Genomic DNA, 21,240 nt, shown 5'->3' on the forward strand with positions numbered 1-21,240 from the left:
GATTAGCTGCCATCCCCGGAGGCTCGTGTTCGATTCCCGGCTCTCCCACAAAATTTGAAAAGTGGTACGAGGACTGGTACGGGGTCCACTCAGCCTCGGGAGGTCAACTGAGTAGAGAGGGTCTAATTTCCACCTTACCATCCTGGAAGTGGTTTCCGTGGTTTCACACTTCTTCTCCAGGCAAATGCCGGGATGGTACCTATGTTAAGGCCATAGCCTTCCTCTTCTCTCCTTTTGTACAATTTGCTTTACGTCGCGCCAACACAGATAGGTCTTTTGACGACGATGGAATAGGAAAGGATTAGGAGTGGGAAGGAAGCGGCCGTGGCCTGGTGTGAAAATAGGATACCACGGAAAATCATCTTCAGGGCTGCCGACAGTGGAGTTCGAATCCGCTATCTCCCGGATGCAAGCTCTCAGCTGCGCAGTTCTAACCACACGGCCAACTCGCCGGTTTCCTCTTCCTTGCCTAACCCTTCCAATCATCCCATCCCCCATAAACCCTCTGTTTAGCATGGTAGCTGAGGCCGCCTGTGAGAGGTACTGGACCTTCACCCCAGTTTTATCCCCTACCAAATGTCTCATCATCCAGGACACTGCCCTTGAGGCGGTAGAAGTAGGGTCCCTCACTGAGTCCGGGGGAGAACCAAACCTGGACGGTAAACTGATAGTAAAAAAAAAAAAAAAAAAAATCTATACCATCAAGGAAGAGTGATGATCCGAGGAGAATCGAGTCGGATGTAGAAACCACTTTCTCATTTGAATTCACAGTTAGTTACTAAGGCATTTCTGGCAATAGTCGTTGTTGAGAAACCTTGCTCTATAGGAATAACTAACACAATTTGAAATAAATCCTTCACCTTGAAAAAACACCCTCCAATTTTTTTTAATGTTTAAAAAATTCGAAGAGCATTGTCGCAGTCCTTAGGCAATAATAATAATAATAATAATAATAATAATAATAATAATAATAATAATAATAATAATAATAATAATAATAATAATAATAATATAAGAACGGAAGAAAAATCATAGTGAGAGGATGAAGAGATTTTGGAAAGAGGAAAAAAGCAAATTCATCTGATAAATTAGTGTAATCGCGCTCCTTAGTTGGGCACAGAAGTTGTGAAAAAAGAAAGAATAATAACACGATAAGAGACTGATAGATCAGTATTTGAATTAATGAATGGTGGGCTATAGACCTTTAACTACCAATCTTAAATCATTTTAAAATCATTCCGTTTTACCACTAATATCTTTATACAGGGCATACCCGCGTCATCTTGTGCAACTCTAAAGATAAATATTGATTTCTGAGTGCGCCTTTTTATCTGTCTTACTATTTCGATTTGAAGGAGACTTCGAGTGTTTCTTTCGAAATTCTAGTTGCCCACGTTGCCACTTCAAATAATTCAAATCGTTATGTACCTTCTTTAATATATGTTCCTTCTTAAAATAACATTGTATTTTTATTTTTACCCAGCGAGTTTCGAGCTTCACATTTTCCGTCCACGCGAACGCTCCTTTATCAGCGAGTGTGTTGTGCGCATGCGCCACCTGTTCCTCTGATAAAAACTTGTGTTTCCCACACCAACAGAGGACATTCGCGAGTGAGACAGCGCAGTTCCGCTCTGCTGTTAATGCACCTTGGAATGCTGGGAAGTGTATCGATTTTACAAAATGGCTGAAGCTTGACAACATATGGGATATATCTCCAACAATCTGCTCCTCTAATTATCAACATGAAGCCGTTGTTGTTGTGCCTATCGCTCAGTTTTGCGGTGTGTTGGGGGATCGAGGCGCGACGTGAATATTTTCCAGGTAAGGAACATAAGTAAAAGTATGTGTAACTCATTGTCAGCTGTCAAATTAGATTACTCAGGCATAATATGTGTTCCACGCAAGTAATACACACAATACAATGCCAGTTCCATGATTTGTGTCATTTTCAAAACAAATGAAATCGTCCATTTATATCTATGGGGCGATGAGTATGAAAGCAGTCGCACCCTGTTGTGTTTTTGTATCGTGCGTAAAGTTATCTTTGATGTAGTTCTAAAAGCTGTTATCGTTTTTAACTGCTGAGAATATAATTATGAGGCATATAATGACGCAACTTTCACTTCCTGGTTAACTTTCTGATTTATGCATTAGTTGTGTTGGTTGTCGAGGCGGTACAAGACTTATGTTTCAATTGAAGAAAAGAACCGCGCGGGTGGAATATAAGCTGACGACATCATTCACATGTTATTTGTATAGTTTAATAATTATTTCTCGTAAAAATGAGTTTAAAATACCTCTACAGACCAATTAAGGTTTCATTAAAACTGTACAGATTTCCTGTAATATAATATTCGTCGGTTAACAACGTAAATTCTCTATTAATCTCTTCGAGCAGGAGTGAACATCGTAATTATTTGTATAAGTATTGTGTTCTCTTCGAGTAAACTACATTACAGCAATGTCAGAAGTAGCGCATGTATGACCGAATGACCTAGAGTTCAGGTGTGTGCAATGTGGACAAGTCAGACAAAATTGCTTTTCGTATAATGTCCAAACACTTCATGGTATAGGCTACCATATTAGACTTCTGTTTTAATTATCATCTTATTTTCGTCAAGTGTACGTTCTGTTCTATTGCATAATAATTTTATTATGAAAATATTCGTGGAGTTGGTTGGAGCGTTTGGTAACTCGCTTCAAAGGAAGCTTTTCGTAATGAAATATTCTTAGTGAGACACCTGTAAGCCTCTTTACTGTAGGTTTGATAATAGTGTATGTCATTTTCAAAAGAACTCTTCATTTGTAATGATGTCACTAATATGAAGACATTCCAATAATCATGCTTTTGCAGACACCATTTATATTTCCCATTTAGTATAAAAGGATGCAGCCCGGCTGAATGCTAAAACCCGCGCCTGGTCGGGAATCGAATCCAGGGACCGTCTGATCCGAAGGCCACTACACTGACCATTTATCCAAGGATCCGGACTTGTTACGTGGATATATACTTCCGGATTTTTTTTTCATGTGGCTTTTAGTACCGGGAGTGTCCGAGGCTCCCTAGTTCTGTAGCTGCTTTTCCGAGTGTGTTGTGGAATCGTAGGGGGTGCAAGCGGCCGTGGCGTTGATAAAGTGCCATCCCGGCATTTGCATGTAGTTGAAATGGGAAGCCACGGAAAACCACTTCGAGGATGGCCTACGAGGTATTCGAACCCAGCTGTCTCTCAAGTGCAGAGCACTCAGCAACCCTGTTGGGTATTAGCCTAATAATTTTAGCTTATATGCTCATACATTTCTTTGTATATTATTATCTCTTTTTGGGGGCGATGACCTTCGATGTTAGACCCCTTTAAACAACAATCATCATCATCATCATCATCATCATCATCTCTATTTTTTGTATTTATAGTGTCATTTAGACTAAACACAACAGCGGTCCCCCTGGTGCAGGAAATTAAGAAACTTGCTTGAATGACATTGCTTCCACAGATTTTCCCTCTGATTTATCCTCTTAGAACTGAAGTGAAATTGATTTATATCCATGTTGTTGATTAGCAGTTACCCGCGGCTTCGCTCGCGTGGATTTCGTTATTTGATCGAAGTAATCGTTCCTCAGTACTATACTAAGACATTATCTGTAAATCTCTCAAGTACAAAAACCCGCCGAGAAATTTTCATTTACCCCAGAAATTCTTTGTAAACCATGTTTGTGGTATTACGTTTTAGGGCTAAGATGACCATGCGACATAGAACTGTGCATGTGAGAAACAGTCTTCTCTCAAGCCGAGAAAAATAAAACATTTTTCTTTATTTTTGAAGGAGATTCTAAATAACTATTTCCACGTCTGTAACATCTTCAGATTTTGAGATATAAGTAATCCCATAAAAATAATTCTAACCCTTTATCAGAGCTTACACCACCTAACTGGAATTTTTGAAAACAAAAAATACACATTTCTTTATTTTTAGAGGAGATTCCAAATACCAATTTTCAATTATGTAACATCTTCAGTTTTTGAGATATAAGTATCTCCATAAAAATGATTCTACTCAATTTTTTCACTTCTTTTCACCCCCGTTAAGTGCCTTTTCTGAAAACAAAAGCATACATGTTCCTGTACTTTTAAAGGACTTTCCAAGTACCAATATTCACGTTATAACATGTTAAGTTTTTGACATATAATGTAGATACACCGGTACACATTTTAAAAAATTCACTCGCTTTTTCAATTCTTTTCACCCCGTTAAATGGATTTTCCGAAAACAAAAATCTCGTTTCTTTATTTTTAAAAGAGATTCCAAATACAAGTTTTCATGACTGTAACGTCTTCAGTTTTTGAGATATAATCATAAAAGGTATTCAACGCCTTTTTCACCTTTTTTCATCCCCCTTAAGAGGATTTTCCGAAAACCGAAAAATACGTGTTTCATTATTTTTAAAGGAGATTCCAAATATAAATTTTCTTCTTCTTCTTCTTCTTCTTCTACTTCTTCTCCTTCATCTGTTTACCTTCCAGGGTTGGTTTTTCTCTCGGACTCAGCGAGGGATCCCACATCGACCGCCTCAAGGGCAGTGTCCTGGAGCTTCAGACTCTGGGTCGGGGGTACAACTGGGGAGAATGACCAGTACCTCGCCCAGGCGGCCTCACCTGCTATGCTGAACAGGAGCCTTGTGGAGGGATGGGAAGATTGGAAGGGACAGGCAAGGAAGAGGGAAGGAAGCGGCCGTGGCCTTAAGTTAGGTACCATCCCGGCATTTGCCTGGAGGAGAAGTGGGAAACCACGGAAAACCATTTCCAGGATGGCCGAGGTGGGAATCGAACCCACCTCTACTAAGTTGACCTACCGAGGCTGAGTGGACCCCGTTCCAACTTTCGTACCACTTTTCAAATTTTATGGCAGAGCCGGGAATCGAACCCGGACCTCTGGGGATGGCAACTAATCACGCTAACCACTACACCGCAGAGGTGGACATATCAATGTTCACGTCTGTAAACTGTTAAGTTTTTTAGATTCAGATACACTCATTTTATAAATTAACCCCTCTTTTCACCCTTTTAGCGACAGAATACACAAAAATCCTCCCTTAATGAGCACTTACACTGTAATATAAATATGCATCCTCAAAGTTTCATTACGTTATGTCCAATAGTTTTGGCTCGGCGATGATGAATCAGTCAGTCAGTAATGACATGCTATTTTATATATACAACACGATTCAACCGCCCTTCCAATGTAGTTTTATGCAACCCACAATATTCATTCGCCGGGCTGAGTGGCTCAGACGGTTGAGGCGCTGGCCTTCTGTCCCCAACTTGGCAGGTTCAATCCTGGCTCAGTCCGGTGGTATTTGAAGGTGCTCAAATACGTCAGCCTTGTGTCGGTAGATTTGCTGGCACGTAAAAGAACTCCTGCGGGACAAAATTACGGCACCTCGGCGTCTCCGAAAACCTTAAAAGTAGTTGGTGGTACGTAAAGCAAATAGCATTATTATTATTATTATTATTATTATTATTATTATTATTATTATTATTATTATTACAATATTCGTTCCGTCCTGAAAACATCAATCAATCAATACTGATCTGCATTTAGGGCAGTTGCCCAGGTGGCAGATTCCCTATTTGTTGTTTTCCTAGCCTTTTCCTAAATGATTTCAAAGAAATTGGAAATTTATTGAACATCTCTCTTGGTAAGTTATTCCAATCCCTAACTCCCCTTCCTATAAATGAATATTTGCCCCAGTTTGTCCTCTTGAATTCCAACTTTATCTTCATATTGTGATCTTTCCTACTTTTATAAACGCCATTCAAACTTATTCGTCTACTAATGTCATTCCACGCCATCTCTCCGCTGACAGCCCGGAACATACCACTTAGTCGAGCAGCTCTTCTTCTTTCTCTCAATTCTTCCCAACCCAAACATTGCAACATTTTTGTAACGCTACTATTTTGTCGGAAATCGCCCAGAACAAATCGAGCTGCTTTTCTTTGGATTTTTTCCAGTTCTTGAATCAGGTAATCCTGGTGAGGGTCCCATATCTGCCCTGCAGGTATGCTCAGACAACACAACCGGATATCTTGGCATTTACCGCCTCATCATGATAGGACGCCGTAATGTTATACTCGTATTAAACAATGGAAGACATGCGTTTGCCTTCTAGATCATATGAACCTGACACGCCGGCGAAACACTAAATTGATAGTATGACCGCAGTAAACTTGCTATAAGCTGCCCAGTGTGCCGTACGGAACCGTAGTGTAGTTGATAAAGGCGTGGCGGAGCGGGCTTGCATGTCAGGTGGGCAAAGATTACAAACTTTTGAAATATTTGTTTAATACGTACCGCACGCATTGTAAGTTCATTACCCGTTTTCATGCAAACTGTGTGTGAATAAATGTGTTTGTCGCTCTAAGAAGGGCCGATTAGTTAGGAGGCCGGACACATACAGACCGGAAATAATAGGAACACAACTGCCCTACCAATGTTTTATCGTAGCAAATGCTTGATGTGATGACCGTTTTGGGTTATGCACATTCGGGCTCGGTGTGCAATAGATCGTCTTGCGCGCTGAAACATTCCAGGTTTAATTGCTCGGCAGACGTCCGTGATGAGTTGCCGGAGCAGGTCGGGGTTTTCTGGCGCTTGAGTGTATACGACGTTCTTCAAATGTCCCCAGAAGAAGAAATCTAACGGCGTTAAATCCGGTGATCTGGTGGGCCAAGAAACAGGACCGCCTCGTCCTATCAATTTCCCTTGCAGTTCCTCGTTCAGATGGTTACGAATGGGCAAAGTCGAATGTGGTGGAGTTCCATCCTGTTTCAACCCCATCGTCAAACGATCGTGTAAGGGGACATCCTCCAGCAGCACTGGGAGTTCCTGACACAGAAAGTGCAGGTAGCTTGGGCCCGTCCAATAGCCCTCAAAGAAATAAGGTCCATAGCACCCCTATAACCATGTGAACGTTAGTTGGGCTGCAGCAAACGATATTGGAAGGGGCTGCTGAATCACACTGTATAGATACTGTATCAGGCATGAGTAACCGAAGAAATATTTATTGAATTTTGGAGTATCCCGTTGATATTTCAATTACTTAATTTCAGTTTAGGGAGAAAAATGTTAAAACTAATGGATTGACCACTGAAGTGCGATCCGTCATTCCTACATTCCGCTAAATTATAATAAAAATAATATGGCCTCAGCTACCGTGTGCTGACGCTATCTAGGCTGCTTGCGCGTCGGTTTTGACGTTGGCCGAGTAAACCGGAGCTCTCTATGACCAGTTTTGTATTAGGTTTATCGGTTAAACACCAAATAATCACCAGAAATTGTTTACATGCGGATATCGCAGTGTCGATTTTTTTTCCACCCTCGAAAAATCCTGCTATCTCTTCTGGGTTAGAACTCCGGAGGCTAACACTGAACGAGTAATCGAATAGATATACACAAACACATAGAATCTCAAGTTACACCATGAAGATAAAGAGATTCATTAGCCATCCTTTGCCTTTCGTTTGTCACAAAAGGAATAACAGTCAGTCCCATAAATTATAAATAAGCACGACACATTAAGGAGAAATGACATTAAAACTGTTTTGTAACAAACACATTTCCAGAGAAATCCTAGTAAATGCAGTAGATTGTAAAAATAGTAGTATAGAGAGATAAAATAGGGGCAACGATTGTATCTTCCGCATAATTTTACACATCAGAATAAACTCGTAGTTTACTTAAATATTAGCTGTATTACCCGGCGCTGATGAGTTATTGAATAACATAAAATTCCAGGGCCGATTGCAGAAACGACGACTAGTTTTAAGCCTTAGACACGTCTACCTAAACAATGTCTAAATCGAACACGATCTTCCATTGCATAAAGAATATTCAGCTGGTGTTTAACTATACATCGTTTAAAGTTTCTAAATTGGTTTGAAAATGGAGATAGAAGTATCTTTCATGCAATTTGCTTGTCGCAACCAATGAAATTCGTCGGTGCGCGTGCCGAACGCCAGTCAGCTGTTTGTCTTCCTACACATTACTCAAATATGGCTTAGCATTTCGGTGGAAATTAAATCTCATAATATCATCGACACTAAAGAGAAACGCCACCATACGGGGAAGTGTAGCTTTGATTATAGCGTTGTTACGGTGAGTGTAATCTTCTTCTTCTTCTTCTGTTTACCCTCCAGGGTCGGTTTTTCCCTCGGACTCGGCGAGGGATCCCACCTCTACCACCTCAAGGGCAGTGTCCTGGAGCTTCAGACTCTGAGTCAGGGATACAACTGGGGAGGATGACCAGTACCTCGCTCAGGCGGCCTCACCTGCTATGCTGAACAGGGGCCTTGCGGGGGGATGGGAAGATTGAAAGAGGAGAAGTGGGAAACCACGGAAAACCACTTTCAGGATGGCTGAGGTGGGAATCGAACCCACCTGTACTCAATTGACCTCCCGAGGCTGAGTTGACCCAATTCCAGCCCTCGTACCTCCGGGGGTGGCAGATAATCACACTAATCACTACACCACAGAGGCGGACATTTTTATAAGGTAAGGGTGTATTCTACCCGAAGGCAGGTCCAAACCTCCGCAGAGGCGTGACTGAGCCGGAGTTTACGTACGGTAGAGTGGCCAGTTCCTTTCCGCTCCTCCATTCCCTTACCCCGCCACCATCAGCGCGTGGCAACCCATCCAAATCTTGTCCACGCCCAATGTTGCTTAACTTCGGAGATCTCACGGGATCCGGTGTTTCCACGCGGCTACGGCCGTTTGCGAGTGTAATCTACTCGTAAATAGCTTCGACGAAGGGAAGATGAAACAATAGTAATGTGTAACCGAATGTGTAGTATGGGTCATATAAGTTAGATGTAGCTTGCATTGTGGAGGTTGTAGGTTCGAAACGCGTCATCGGCAGCCCTGAAGATTGTTTTCCGTAGTTTCCCTATTTTTACACCAGGAAAATACTAGGGTTGTTATTATGGCTACTGCTCTTCTTCCCCCTCCCCTGTAAACAATAATCACCACCACTTGCCTTTTCCTATCTCACAGTTGCCGAAAACTGAAAACTGAATTAGCGCGACGATTGTATATATATAAACCATATACAACCTACTTTTTAGTTTTCATTATTATGTGTGTTACTTGACAGTAAATATAAGCGAATCCCTCCCGGTTGATGTATGTGGTAGCCCTCTGACGACTGGGACAAGTAATTCTAACATGTATGTAGTCGAAGTGACCTATAATTCCATGGAAATTACTCCATGTATAATAAAATATATCGGTTGCCAAGAATTATAGTCAAGTTGACGTTTACCGGACTGTCTCAAGTCTCAAGTGTCAGTCTGTAGAAACAAGTCTCGCCTTGAAAAGCGAAATCTTATTTTAAGCTCTACCTCCCCGTATATGTCAAATGAATTGCTGCGATTTCGCAGCGGACGACCTACAAAAAGGCCGCCGGACTAAGATTTCTTCCCGAATCGTCTCAACATGATAGTACAAATTACATGTTTCATGGTACATAACCTCTGATTGTGATTCACTTCTCTCATTTGATGTTAAACAGTGTTCTCTGCAGTGTTTAAACATGGGCGGTTGAACATGGGTTTTAGACAGAGTTGAAGTGATAAATAATAATGTCTCTGCAATGCGGCAGCCATACTTTGGCATTGTTTAACCGTAGACATTGTCTAAACACCGTTTCTGCAATCGGCCCCCAGTGTTCAAAGCCCTATCATATGACCAAATGGTATTTTTCCGGTGGTGGAATAACTCAGAAAATAAATAAATTACACATTAGATGGGTTGTAAAAACTCACATAACAATCTAAATTCGTGAATATCCCCGTTATTGTAACTCGTACGGTAAACTTACGCAATAGTTAAAAATTGGAGTTTCTTTACACCTTCGGTTATTTAAAAGTTTCAGATAGAATTAATATTTGTGGAGATAATTGGAAGTTGGTGAGAAATGAAATAATCCCCGATATTTCCGTTATTATTCGCATTAAAAAACAAAAGATTGAACCTTCTATTTTACTCGACTTCGGTCATGTACTGTAAAATGTTGCACGTGCAGGCCATTTGAAACTAAGGCGCAACTCTCACTCAATTCCGAGAAATGCAGATTTGGAGACCAGCACGTGACATACACAGCGCAGTGAGAAAGCTCGTGATCCCTGGATGGAATCTCACCTCTGTTGTCTTTTTAGGGGTTATTTGCATTACAAGAACACTAGAAATATACGCATATATTGGCTGATTGAGCTGCTTCTCTGTGGGAAATCGGTTGTTACGTATTGAAAATATCAGTACCGGTACCTTATTTTTTTGATATCTATTGGCACAGTTGTAAATGATTACAATGAGGCTCTCTGCGTGAGTGGGGTGAAGAAACTACAGAATGGCATAGGAATAGGCTACCATTGCTAAATATATGTATGAAGGGCCTACAGGGCAGGTGATAAACAGAGTGTAATAGCAAGAGAAAACTTGTTGAATTTTGTAAAATAAGGACTGAAATGTTAACAAAAAAAAAAAAATGTGAGGGATAATTTGGTGGCTGATAGGAGTATATAAGAATAACAGTCTTACTAATAACCTACTTGTATAAACCTTTTATACAAGGTTTATACACCGTTTATGTACAATTTGTTACTAATAAACCGCGTATAAGCCTCCTGCATGTACATCTGTTTAGTTATTCACTCCATTACTTCAACAGACCAGGACCCTTTTATAAGCGTTGTATAGCAGCGAGTGACGAAAAAGAAACGAGTGAGTAGTTCATTTTCGTGTTATTTACTGTCTGCGGTAATATAATCGTGGTGAAATATTCGTTTTATCCATACACGTTGAAACAATGGGAAATAACGTTGATGATCTCCACGATATTTGTAACACAGAAGGCATAGAGCATTTAGAGGTTATGGAGGCTGGTCATGTTCATAAAACACTTAAAAGACGGAGTGTCCCATTTCTCCTAGATGACGATAGTTTTAAAATTAAATGTGTATTTATGAAAGAGTATGTTCGAATTGTCATTACTACAGACAGAAATAACTTAATGAAAGATCGAAGAGGTGGCTCTATATTGAGCGGACTTCACGTTCTCACAGCATTACGGACATGAGAGCGCGGAATGAGGTTAGTAATTATTACTATCGAGAATAGAATACCGCTGAAATATGTGTATTACTGTTCTGTTCTTGTTTATTCGAGCATTCTGTTCTATTCGTGCTACCACGTGGCTTCTTGAAAGGTTTTGCTGGTAGATAACCAGCAAAAGCGATCATTAAGGCGGTGAGCGTGCAGAAGTACGTCAGTGAACTTGAGGAAGAGATTCCTACGGCTTGGAACGAGCGTATACGTGCAATATAGTAATACAATGCGTATACCACGTTTATTAGTAAAAAAATATACAACCCTTATACGAGTTTTATCCAATGTATAACTATGCAAGTGTTAAACAACTGTATAAGGATTTTTTTATTAGTAAGACTGTAAATCTATAAGACAAAAATTTAGGAAAATCGTTGCATTTTATCTTAATGAAAGGTATGTAAATGATACACCTGCTAAAAGACTGTAAGGAAACAAGAAATGTCGGAGAGAAAAAAGTATATGGGAACGGTGTCGGTTAAATTGAAAGTGAACCTGAACTCTTTTTAAGTTATTAAACAGAGAATGGAAGATACCACGAAGAACAGAAAAACTATATAAGAAGAGGAATGTGGGAAACGAAATATACAGAAGATGAAAACCGAGATGATAGTAGAACGAATATGTATGTGGAGATACCCTAGACTCTATGTCGTAGTTAAAGTCGAGGAGATATCTCCAATGTTAAGTTTATACAATCTATAATTCAAGATACGTACAAGTACTACTTATGGGAAATACTGTGCATTAGTACGTACACTCAAATAATTCTGTAACACCTTTCTTAGTTGGATTATCTTTAATATTGTCCATTATAAAAACTAACCGCATGTGCTAATTATTCTTTCTTTCTTTCTTTCTTTCTTAATCCCTATACCTTCCAGGGTTGGTTTTCCCTCAGGCTCAGTGAGGAATCCCACCTCTACTGCCTCAAGAGCAGTGTCCTGGAGCGTGAGACTTTGGGTCAGGGCTACAACTGAGGAGGACCAGTACCTTTCCCAGATGGCCTCACCTCCTATGCTGAACAGGGGCATTGTGAGGGGGTGGGAAGATCGGAAGGGATAGACAAGGAAGAGGGAAGGATGCGGCCGTGGCCTTAATGTAAGTACCATCCCGTTATTTGCCCGCAGAAGAAGTGGGAAAACAACCATAGAAAACCACGTTGAGGATGACTGAGGAAGGAATGGAACACCCCCCCCCCTACTACTCAGTTGACCTCTGGAGGATGAGTGGACCCTGTTCAAGTCCTCGTACCACTTTTCAAATTTTGTGGCAGAGCCGACAATCGAACCCGGCCCTCCGGGGAATGGCAGCTAATCACAGTAACCATTATACCACTGAGGCGGTTGCATTAATTATACATACATACATACATACATTATCATTATAGACTGTTATGCCTTTCAGCGTTCAGTCTGCAAGCCTCTGAGAATTTACTAAACGTCGCCACAATCCTCGATTTGCAACTAGTGTTGTGGCCTCATTTAGTTCTATACCTCTTATCTTTAAATCGTTATAAACCGACTCTAACCATCGTCGTCTTGGTCTCCCTCTACTTCTCTTACCCTCCATAACAGAGTCCATTATTCTCCTAGGTAACCTATCCTCCTCCATTCGCCTCACATGACCCCAACACCAAAGCCGGTTTATGCGTACAGCTTCATCCATCGAGTTCATTCCTAAATTAGCCTTTATCTCCTCATTCCGAGTACCCTCCTGCCATTGTTCCCACCTGTTTGTACCAACAATCATTCTTGCTACTTTCATATCTGTTACTTCTAACTTATGAATAAGATATCCTGAGTCCACCCAGCTTTCGCTCCCGTAAAGCAAAGTTGGTCTGAAAACAGACCGATGTAAAGATAGTTTCGTCTGGGAGCTGACTTCCTTCTTACAGAATACTGCTAATCGCAACTGCGAGCTCACTGCATTAGCTTTACTACACCTTGATTCAATCTCACTTACTATATTACCATACTGGGAGAACACACAACCTAAATACTTGAAATTATCGACCTGTTCTAGCTTTGTATCACCAATCTGACATTCAATTCTGTTGAATTTCTCACCTACTGACATCAATTTAGTCTTCGAGAGGCTAATTTTCATACCATACTCATTGCACCTATTTTCAAGTTCCAAGATATTAGACTGCAGGCTTTCTGCACAATCTGCCATTAAGACCAAGTCGTCAGCATAGGCCAAACTGCTTACTACATTTCCACCTAACTGAATCCCTCCTTGACATTTAATACCTTTCAGCAGATGATCCATGTAAACTACGAACAGCAAAGGTGAAAGATTACAGCCTTGTCTAACTCCTGTAAGTACCCTGAACCAAGAACTCATTCTACCATCAATTCTTACTGAAGCCCAATTGTCAACATAAATGCCTTTGATTGATTTTAATAATCTACCTTTAATTCCATAGTCCCCCAGTATGGCGAACATCTTTTCCCTCGGTACCCTGTCATATGCTTTCTCTAGATCTACGAAACATAAACACAACTGCCTATTCCTCTCGTAGCATTTTTCAGTTACCTGGCGCATACTGAAAATCTGATATTGACAGCATCTCTCTGGTCTGAAACCACACAGGTTTTCATCCAACTTCCTCTAAACGACTAATCGCACCCTGCCTTCCAAGATGCCAGTGAATACTTTGCCTGGTATACTAATCAATGAGATACCTCGATAGTTGTTGCAATCCTTCCTGTTCCCTTGCTTATAGATAGGTGCAATTACTGCTTTTGTCCAATCTGAAGGTACCTTACCAACACTCCACGCTAATTTTACTACTCTATGAAGCCATTTCATCCCTGCCTTCCCACTATACTTCACCATTTCAGCTCTAATTTCATCTATTCCTGCTGCCTTATGACAATGGAGTTTATTTACTATCCTTTCCACTTCCTCAAGCATAATTTTACCAACATCATTTTCCTCCTCCCCATGAGCTTGGCTGTTTGCAACACCTCCATGATGATTTCCTTTTACATTGAGAAGATGTTCGATATATTCCCTCCACCTCTCCAGTGATTCCCTGGGATCTATTATGAGTTCACCTGAATTACTCAAAACACTGTTCATTTCCTTTTTCCCTCCCTTCCTAAGATTCTTTATTACTGTCCAGAAAGGTTTTCCTGCTGCTTGACCTAGCCTTTCCAGGTTATTACCAAAATCTTCCCTTGACTTCTTTTTGGATTCAACAACTATTTGTTTCGCTCTGTTTCTTTCATCTACGTACCAATCCCTATCTGCCTCGGCCCTTGTTTGGAGCCATTTCTGATAAGCCTTCTTTTTACTTTCTTCCTGGGATGGTCGTCCGTGACTGGTAGAGAAAAGTATTCTATTCATTCATAGGTGATGATGTCCGGCTTCCGGGCCTTTGGATACAGGGGTCCAGGGTTCGATTCCCGGTAGGGTCGGGAATTTTAACCAGCATTGGTTAATTCCGCTGGTACGGGGGTTGGGTGCATATGTCGTCTTCATGATCATTTTCATCCTCATCACGACGCGTAGGTCGCCTACGGGAGTCAAATCAGAAGACCTGCACCTGGCGAGCCGAACATGTCCTCGGACACTCCTGGCACTAAATGGCTTACGCCAGTTCATTTCATAGCTGGTGATTAGGCGTTTGGTATCGTGATGGAATACGCAGCATTTGACCCGTCTCCTTTTTATTGCTTGGATAAGAGATTGTAACTAAATCATTCAAAACAATCTCCTTTCTTGTCGACATATTTGTTGTCTGTCACTTACACTTCGTTATAAGAATTTGGATGGGACTGCGGATAGCTCGTGAACAAGGGTGGCACTAATCATGAAAGCAAGCGAAGCTGGAAAACTGTGCAAGAGGTGGGACGTGGTAGACAAGAGGAGTGGGGAGTGGCTCTGTCCTATGAAAAATAGCAACAAAGACAAACACTAGGGGGGAGAGATTCGATCCGTGGATTACGGACTTATGCGCTGTCGTTGTGGTAATATATCTCGTCCTGGTCTTGGAAAACACTCTCAAAGTAGTCAAATTCTGTTTTCTCGGAATTTGGTGAGAGTTGGGACTTGCAATTTGAATCCATGAAAGTCGTCGCACACATATTGAAAACGGATCAAGTCCGTGGGAACACATTGGCAAGGTACTAACGGAGATACTTCACAATTCATATTTTGAGTCCCTTTGTATAATACAGGGTGAACAAAAAATGACACGTGGAGGTCGGCATGCGGTTCCTTGTCGAAATTCATAACAAAAGTTGATCTTGCAAAACCTAGTCCCACCAATAGGTTTAATAGAAATGCGAGTTAAGAAACGAGGCTCTGGCAATGCTGTAACGGCATGCAGCGTGGCCAAGTACAGGTCGCATGAACTCGGCGCTCTGCCGAAGCTGTCTCATTAGCTCAGTGAGCCGAGGTAATGCCATAAATGCCGGTTGTGCGGACGCACCGATGTTCGCGCCAATTTTTTTCATTTAATGTGTCAAATTATATCCACTGTACACCTCCACTATGCAATACACTATGTTCTGTCTTGCTGTTACAGTTACCTTTATTTAAACATTCAAACATGACATGAACTTCTTACAGACATAAACGGCCACTTTGTTTCGTCCATGGCGCAAATAAAGCCAATACGTAGAACATAATAGTGGATACAGTAACATCGTCTCTATCCAATGCGGTACAAGGAAACACAATACAGTACAGTAGGTAGGCTACACTGGATTGCCCATTATGCTACGCACAATAATTCCATAGTGTACGTGTGACGTCCAATCTTATCTTCACAGAGCCGGTACGTACACTTACGAGCAACGTTCACTTCACAGCAGATGTTCAAAGCGACCACCTTACATTTGCAAACACTTCGCCACTCTCTGCAGCATAGTTTGCCGGACCCTACGCAGTACACCTGCATCCACCATTGCCGATGCAGCATGCACGCGAGCTATTAGGTCTTGTACATTCATGGGTGGAGTACTATACACATGTTCCTTTAAGTATACCCACAAATAAGAATCCAGTGGATTAAGGTTCAGGGAACGTGGGGGCCAGAACATTGGACCTCCACGACCAATCCATTTCCCTGGAAACGCCTCATTTAACCAGTTACGCACAGTCATTCCAAAGTGTGGCGGTGCACCATCATGCTGAAACCATAGCTGTCGCCGAACACCAAGTGGAACGTTTTCTAAAGCGTCAAGCAAAGTATTGCCCAGAAACGTGCGATAGCGGGGCGAATTCAACTTGTCCGGCAATAGGTAAGGGCCTAAAAGCACTCCTTCCACGATTCCAGCCCACAGGTTTATGCCAAAGCGTGCCTGAAAGCCACGTTCACGGGTGACATGTGGGTTGTGATCAGACCAATAATAGCTGTTGTGATGGCTGAAAATACCTTCCCGAGCAAAGCTACATTCCTCACTCCATATAACATTCTTTATAAAATGTTCGTTATCTTCAACTTGTTGCAAAAGTCACAACGGTACTCGTTGAATACGGTCTTCTGGCCGCTGGTGTTGAGTTAACGTGTAATGATATGGATGCAGTTTTTCGTCGAGCAACACGTCATAAACCAGTGTTTGAGATACCTGGAACTGCTTTGCAATATCACGGGCACTTCACCGAGGTGATTGGTGAACGGCTTCAAGAATGTCGTCCTCTGTTTGTGGAGTAGTCTAGTCCTTGGACGACCTCTGCCCACTACTTGTGGACGAAGATTACTCATTTCCCGCAGGCGTTGTTCAAGGCGACGAAAAACATTCTTATCGGGATGGCGCTTTTGAGGGTACCGTGCTGCATACTCACGAGCAGCAGCAGAAGCTTGGTTATCGGCTGCACCCAACACTAAAAGCATATCGACAAATTCGCCGTTTGTGTACTCCATCAGGAAGCCGCCCTACATGCACTTGACAGGACCAGTTATGGTTGTGCACTGCGTGGTTAGTCGACTCGTGCATTCTGTTGAATGGATCACACTATCATGTGTTCGACTATTGGCATGTGACAACAGGATGCCATGCTTACAAACGCAGTTACACGACGGGAACTAGAGACCTGACGTCACACACAAAAAAGAAAAAAACAACCTGACATAGATTCGAGCCGTAGCTCCATGGTGCATGTGGGTTTGATAACAAAGCCGTCTACTCAGTGAGCTGCGACGGCGGGTACGGTAGAGCGGAATGATGCACGTTTCTCTATTACATTCCGATGCGCTGCAGGATGTGACAGTGTTGCCAGCTTCTCGTTTTCGACTTGTTTTCCAACAGCACGAAATACGATTTGGCTATAGAAAGTTTTGTCTTGCAGTGGGATGAGAAATCGCATGCCGAGCTCCAAGTGCGGATTTTTTTTTCATCCTGTATATACAGTATACAAACCGCTGTCCAATGAAAAATCAACTCTGTTACACACAATTTTCGTCCACAGTCAACGAGCGAAAGTAATGTAATATAACATAGTTTTACAGCCACATGTGAAAATATGAGGCAGAGGGAGAGAGAAAATTATCCTTTTATTCATATATAGATGTGTCCGCCTCTGTGGCGTGATTAGCTGCCATCCCCGGAGACCCAGGTTCCATTCTCGGCTCTGCCATGAAATTTGAAAAGTGTTACGATTACTGGAATGGAATCTACTCAGCCTCGGAAGGTGAACTGAGGTAGAGGGGTTCGATTGCCGCCTCAGCCATCCTCGAAGTGGTTTTCGTGGTTTCCCACTTCTCCAGGCAAATGCCGGGGTGGTACCTAACTTAAGGCCACTGCCGCTTCCTTCCCTCTTCCTTGTCTATCTCTTCCAATCTCCCCATCTTCCACAAGGCCCCTGTTCAGCATAGCAGGTGAGGCCGCCCGGGTGAGGTACTGGTCCCCATTCTCAGTTGTATCCCCGACCCAATGTCTCACGCTCCAGGACACTGCCCTTGAGGCGATAGAGGTGGGATCTCTCGCTAAGTCGGAACCAACTCTGGACGGTAAACGGACTAAGAAGGAAAAGAAATGCACAGGTGTGCAAACGACGGGTATGTTATAAATGTTCCTCAGCGACGCATTCGGGACTCGGTACGACCTAAATACGACTTATTCACGAGTTCAATTAGCTTTTGTCCGCTGGAACCTACATTTGTTATTATTTTCTTCACTTGGGAATTTCAATTTATTGTTAGAACTTGATCATCTGATATAAGTCTGGCTCCATGGTGTGCTAACCTTTGGTCCAAGGGTCCCCGGTTCGATTCCCGGCCTGATCGGGGATTTTAACCTTAATAGGTTAATTCAGTGAAAGATCTGGACCAGGCCTCTCCGGAGGCCACACGCCATTATTATTCGATAAAATGATAAAAACTATATAATCTTCAATGGACCTAGACAATACATGTACCTTTCCCCACGAGCATCGCATTTCCAGCGGACTTAGGATCATTTCTATAGAAATATGTTTTGCTTGAAAATGATCAGTTTGTTTGACTTATTGTTTTTCCACGTCACATAAGACTTGAGACCACCAGTACGTCTCTGTTCATTCCAGTATATTATTTTTACAATTATTGTACCAACGCAGACGCTGAGTTAATTAGCATTTTCGTATTCAAAAGAGAAAGGGGATTGGAATTGTTTCTTGGTAATAGTTTGAAAACAGTCATCTGTAGGCCTAATATTTAAGACAAAATTTACTTTAAATCTAATTTGAAATACTATATGTCATGACACATTTTTTGATAGACTGATTATAACTGCGAATAAAAGACTGTCGGTTTTGGGATATGCAAGCCGCCACTCTCTGCACTGTTTCTTCTGCGGGATGCACTTTCTGACGCTAACCTCACCCGAGGAGCTACTGAAGATGACGCGAATGATGGCGATGTGGTCTATGAACAGGAAATGTCCCGTCATTACTACACGAATTGATCGAAAAGAGCGGGTAAAGCAGTTAACCTCGCAGTGTTATCACATATTTAGAGATGAAATTCGAATCACAGTGGTGAAATTTCCCTCACCACCTAGCTGATTTTCCCCCCGTCCTTGACATCTGGAATCCTAACCAATGCAAACTAAACAGAAACAGTAGTTGGTATAATTCTATAAGACATTTTCCTTAAGGAGACCCTGACCCGGAAAATATGAAAAAAATACCGTTTAGTTTAATTCGAGTTATAAATCACTAAACTATCTGTTTGGGAAGTGTAGTAATATAATTTTTGAAATGAGCGTTGCAACTGGTGAGTCTACGTGGCGAAGCTTACGTATGACGGATATAAGGAATGTAGTTCTAATTTTGAATTTGTCGCCCGTGTAAGAATCAAAGTGTACATGCGGAAGTTTTATGACTTTGCCAGCCTGTTATATATGTGTAGAGTGTAGTGACTAACCTGTATTTGTTTGTTTACACACTTTACTTGGTAATGTGTTCCGAGATATCACATCAATCTCCTAAGAAAAACTTGGACCATCCTTAATAGGATTCGATGTGGTCATGGTGTCTGTGCTGTGTCCCTGTATAAATGGGGAAAGATACAATCCCCCGAGTGTGACTGTGGTGCTCCTTTTCAAACCATCGAACACATTGTAAAGGACTGTAGCAGAAGAGCCTACCCTGGAGATTGGTTTGATTTTCTAGAGGCCAATACAGGGGCTCTAGAATGGATAACATCTTCGGACATTAAAATATAATGTACTTGCTTTCTTGTTTCTGTATATATATGCCATACGATAAATAATAATACATCAATATGGGAACTAAGCCTAAATTAATTCCTAATGCTGAAAGTCCCATTCTTTCATGCGAAAACATGAGTATGACAATTGGTGAAGATAAACAGGACAACAGTATCTTCTTTGGCAAAAGAAGTGATAAGCCATACCAAACTTAATTACAATAATGTAACAAAAATTTGAATGGAGTTATTAGTATAAAACTCTTATCAGATGTGTTGGAACACAATGTTGTGTGCAAACTGTGTTATAGGTTACTGCACTTTTTCTCTGAAACTACTGAAGGTAGGAACACGAAAGTTTCATTACTCATATACAACATGACTATGCACGCTTTGACACGGTTTTTTCAATCTTGGTTTACAAAGAAATTACACCTTAAAAAGTGCACATTATTATTTAAAAATTGACACTTTTCAAAAAGTTCAGTAAATAATAAAGAAATTCAAAAACCACTGTGTTAAAGTGTGTATGATAGGCCTACCAAGTTTAGGATGTAGATTCTAGATTTATTAGATTCCTAGGAAAGGTGCATCAAAGTTCTTAAATTTAACATTACTAAGATAGGCGGATCCGGTTCCCCTTAAATATTATTCTAACAAAGAACATAATACTGTAAGCATGATAATAAACATGATATGGGCTGTTGGGTTCATGCCGTGTCAAGAAAGCAAGGCGAAACTCTTTACGTTTCGCAGAGAACAAGTACGTGCCCTGAAAGCATCAGTGTTAACATAATAAGCTGATCAGTATCTGGTGTGAATAAATAGTTTCAGGATTTGAACAAAAACAGAGCGCATCAACATATACCACCTCGTATTACGAAGGCAGATCGTTTGTCTGTACATAAAGAAACCGTATAATATTTTATGTAAGTAGGCAGCGGCGAACTTCCCATCTTTTTCATTCTAAAACATCTTCCCTTTATTCTACGATCCGACTACCATGTCTATTTTCCCCTCATCCATGGAACATTTTCCTCAATCTGACAACACCCGTCTTCTGTTAGTACACACGTACCTGTGGATCATTTGTACTGGGAATTACTTCTCGTGTTGTATTATAACCTTGACTAGTATCCTGTCAGTGTATCATAATAGAATATGTAGGCCATGATTATCAGGTCAGGAAGTTGTATGCATGGTTTGTGAGTTGAAAAACAAGCTTATCTTATAGAATCCTGTCCTTCGATAGCTGTGCGAGTCTGTACGAACATCATCACGAGCTAGTATGTACCGTACTGTAATTTGGCTCCGAAATGCAGAGAGATTTATAATGGTGGTGACATACATATATACTGTATATATTCACTATAAATTCTTACGGCGTTCAAATTAACCAACTGCAGCAACAGAATGAACGTGGACATTTTATTAAG

At 41.3% G+C, this 21,240-nt stretch overlaps 1 protein-coding gene across 2 annotated transcripts in view; it reads left to right on the forward strand.

Annotated features, from left to right (window-relative positions):
• Positions 1-1,610: 1,610 nt before the first annotated feature.
• The window catches only part of LOC136857456 (neural proliferation differentiation and control protein 1), a 711,810-nt gene continuing 692,180 nt past the window's right edge, over positions 1,611-21,240 (forward strand). For both annotated transcript variants that reach the window (XM_067136126.2, XM_067136127.2), the window contains exon 1: positions 1,611-1,821. In XM_067136126.2, coding sequence (XP_066992227.2) covers positions 1,743-1,821 — 79 coding nt within the window. In that variant the 5' untranslated portion in view covers positions 1,611-1,742. The remainder of the gene's footprint in view (positions 1,822-21,240) is intronic.

This window comes from Anabrus simplex, chromosome 1, assembly GCF_040414725.1.
Source record: "Anabrus simplex isolate iqAnaSimp1 chromosome 1, ASM4041472v1, whole genome shotgun sequence".
Classification (NCBI taxonomy): Eukaryota; Metazoa; Arthropoda; class Insecta; order Orthoptera; family Tettigoniidae; genus Anabrus; species Anabrus simplex.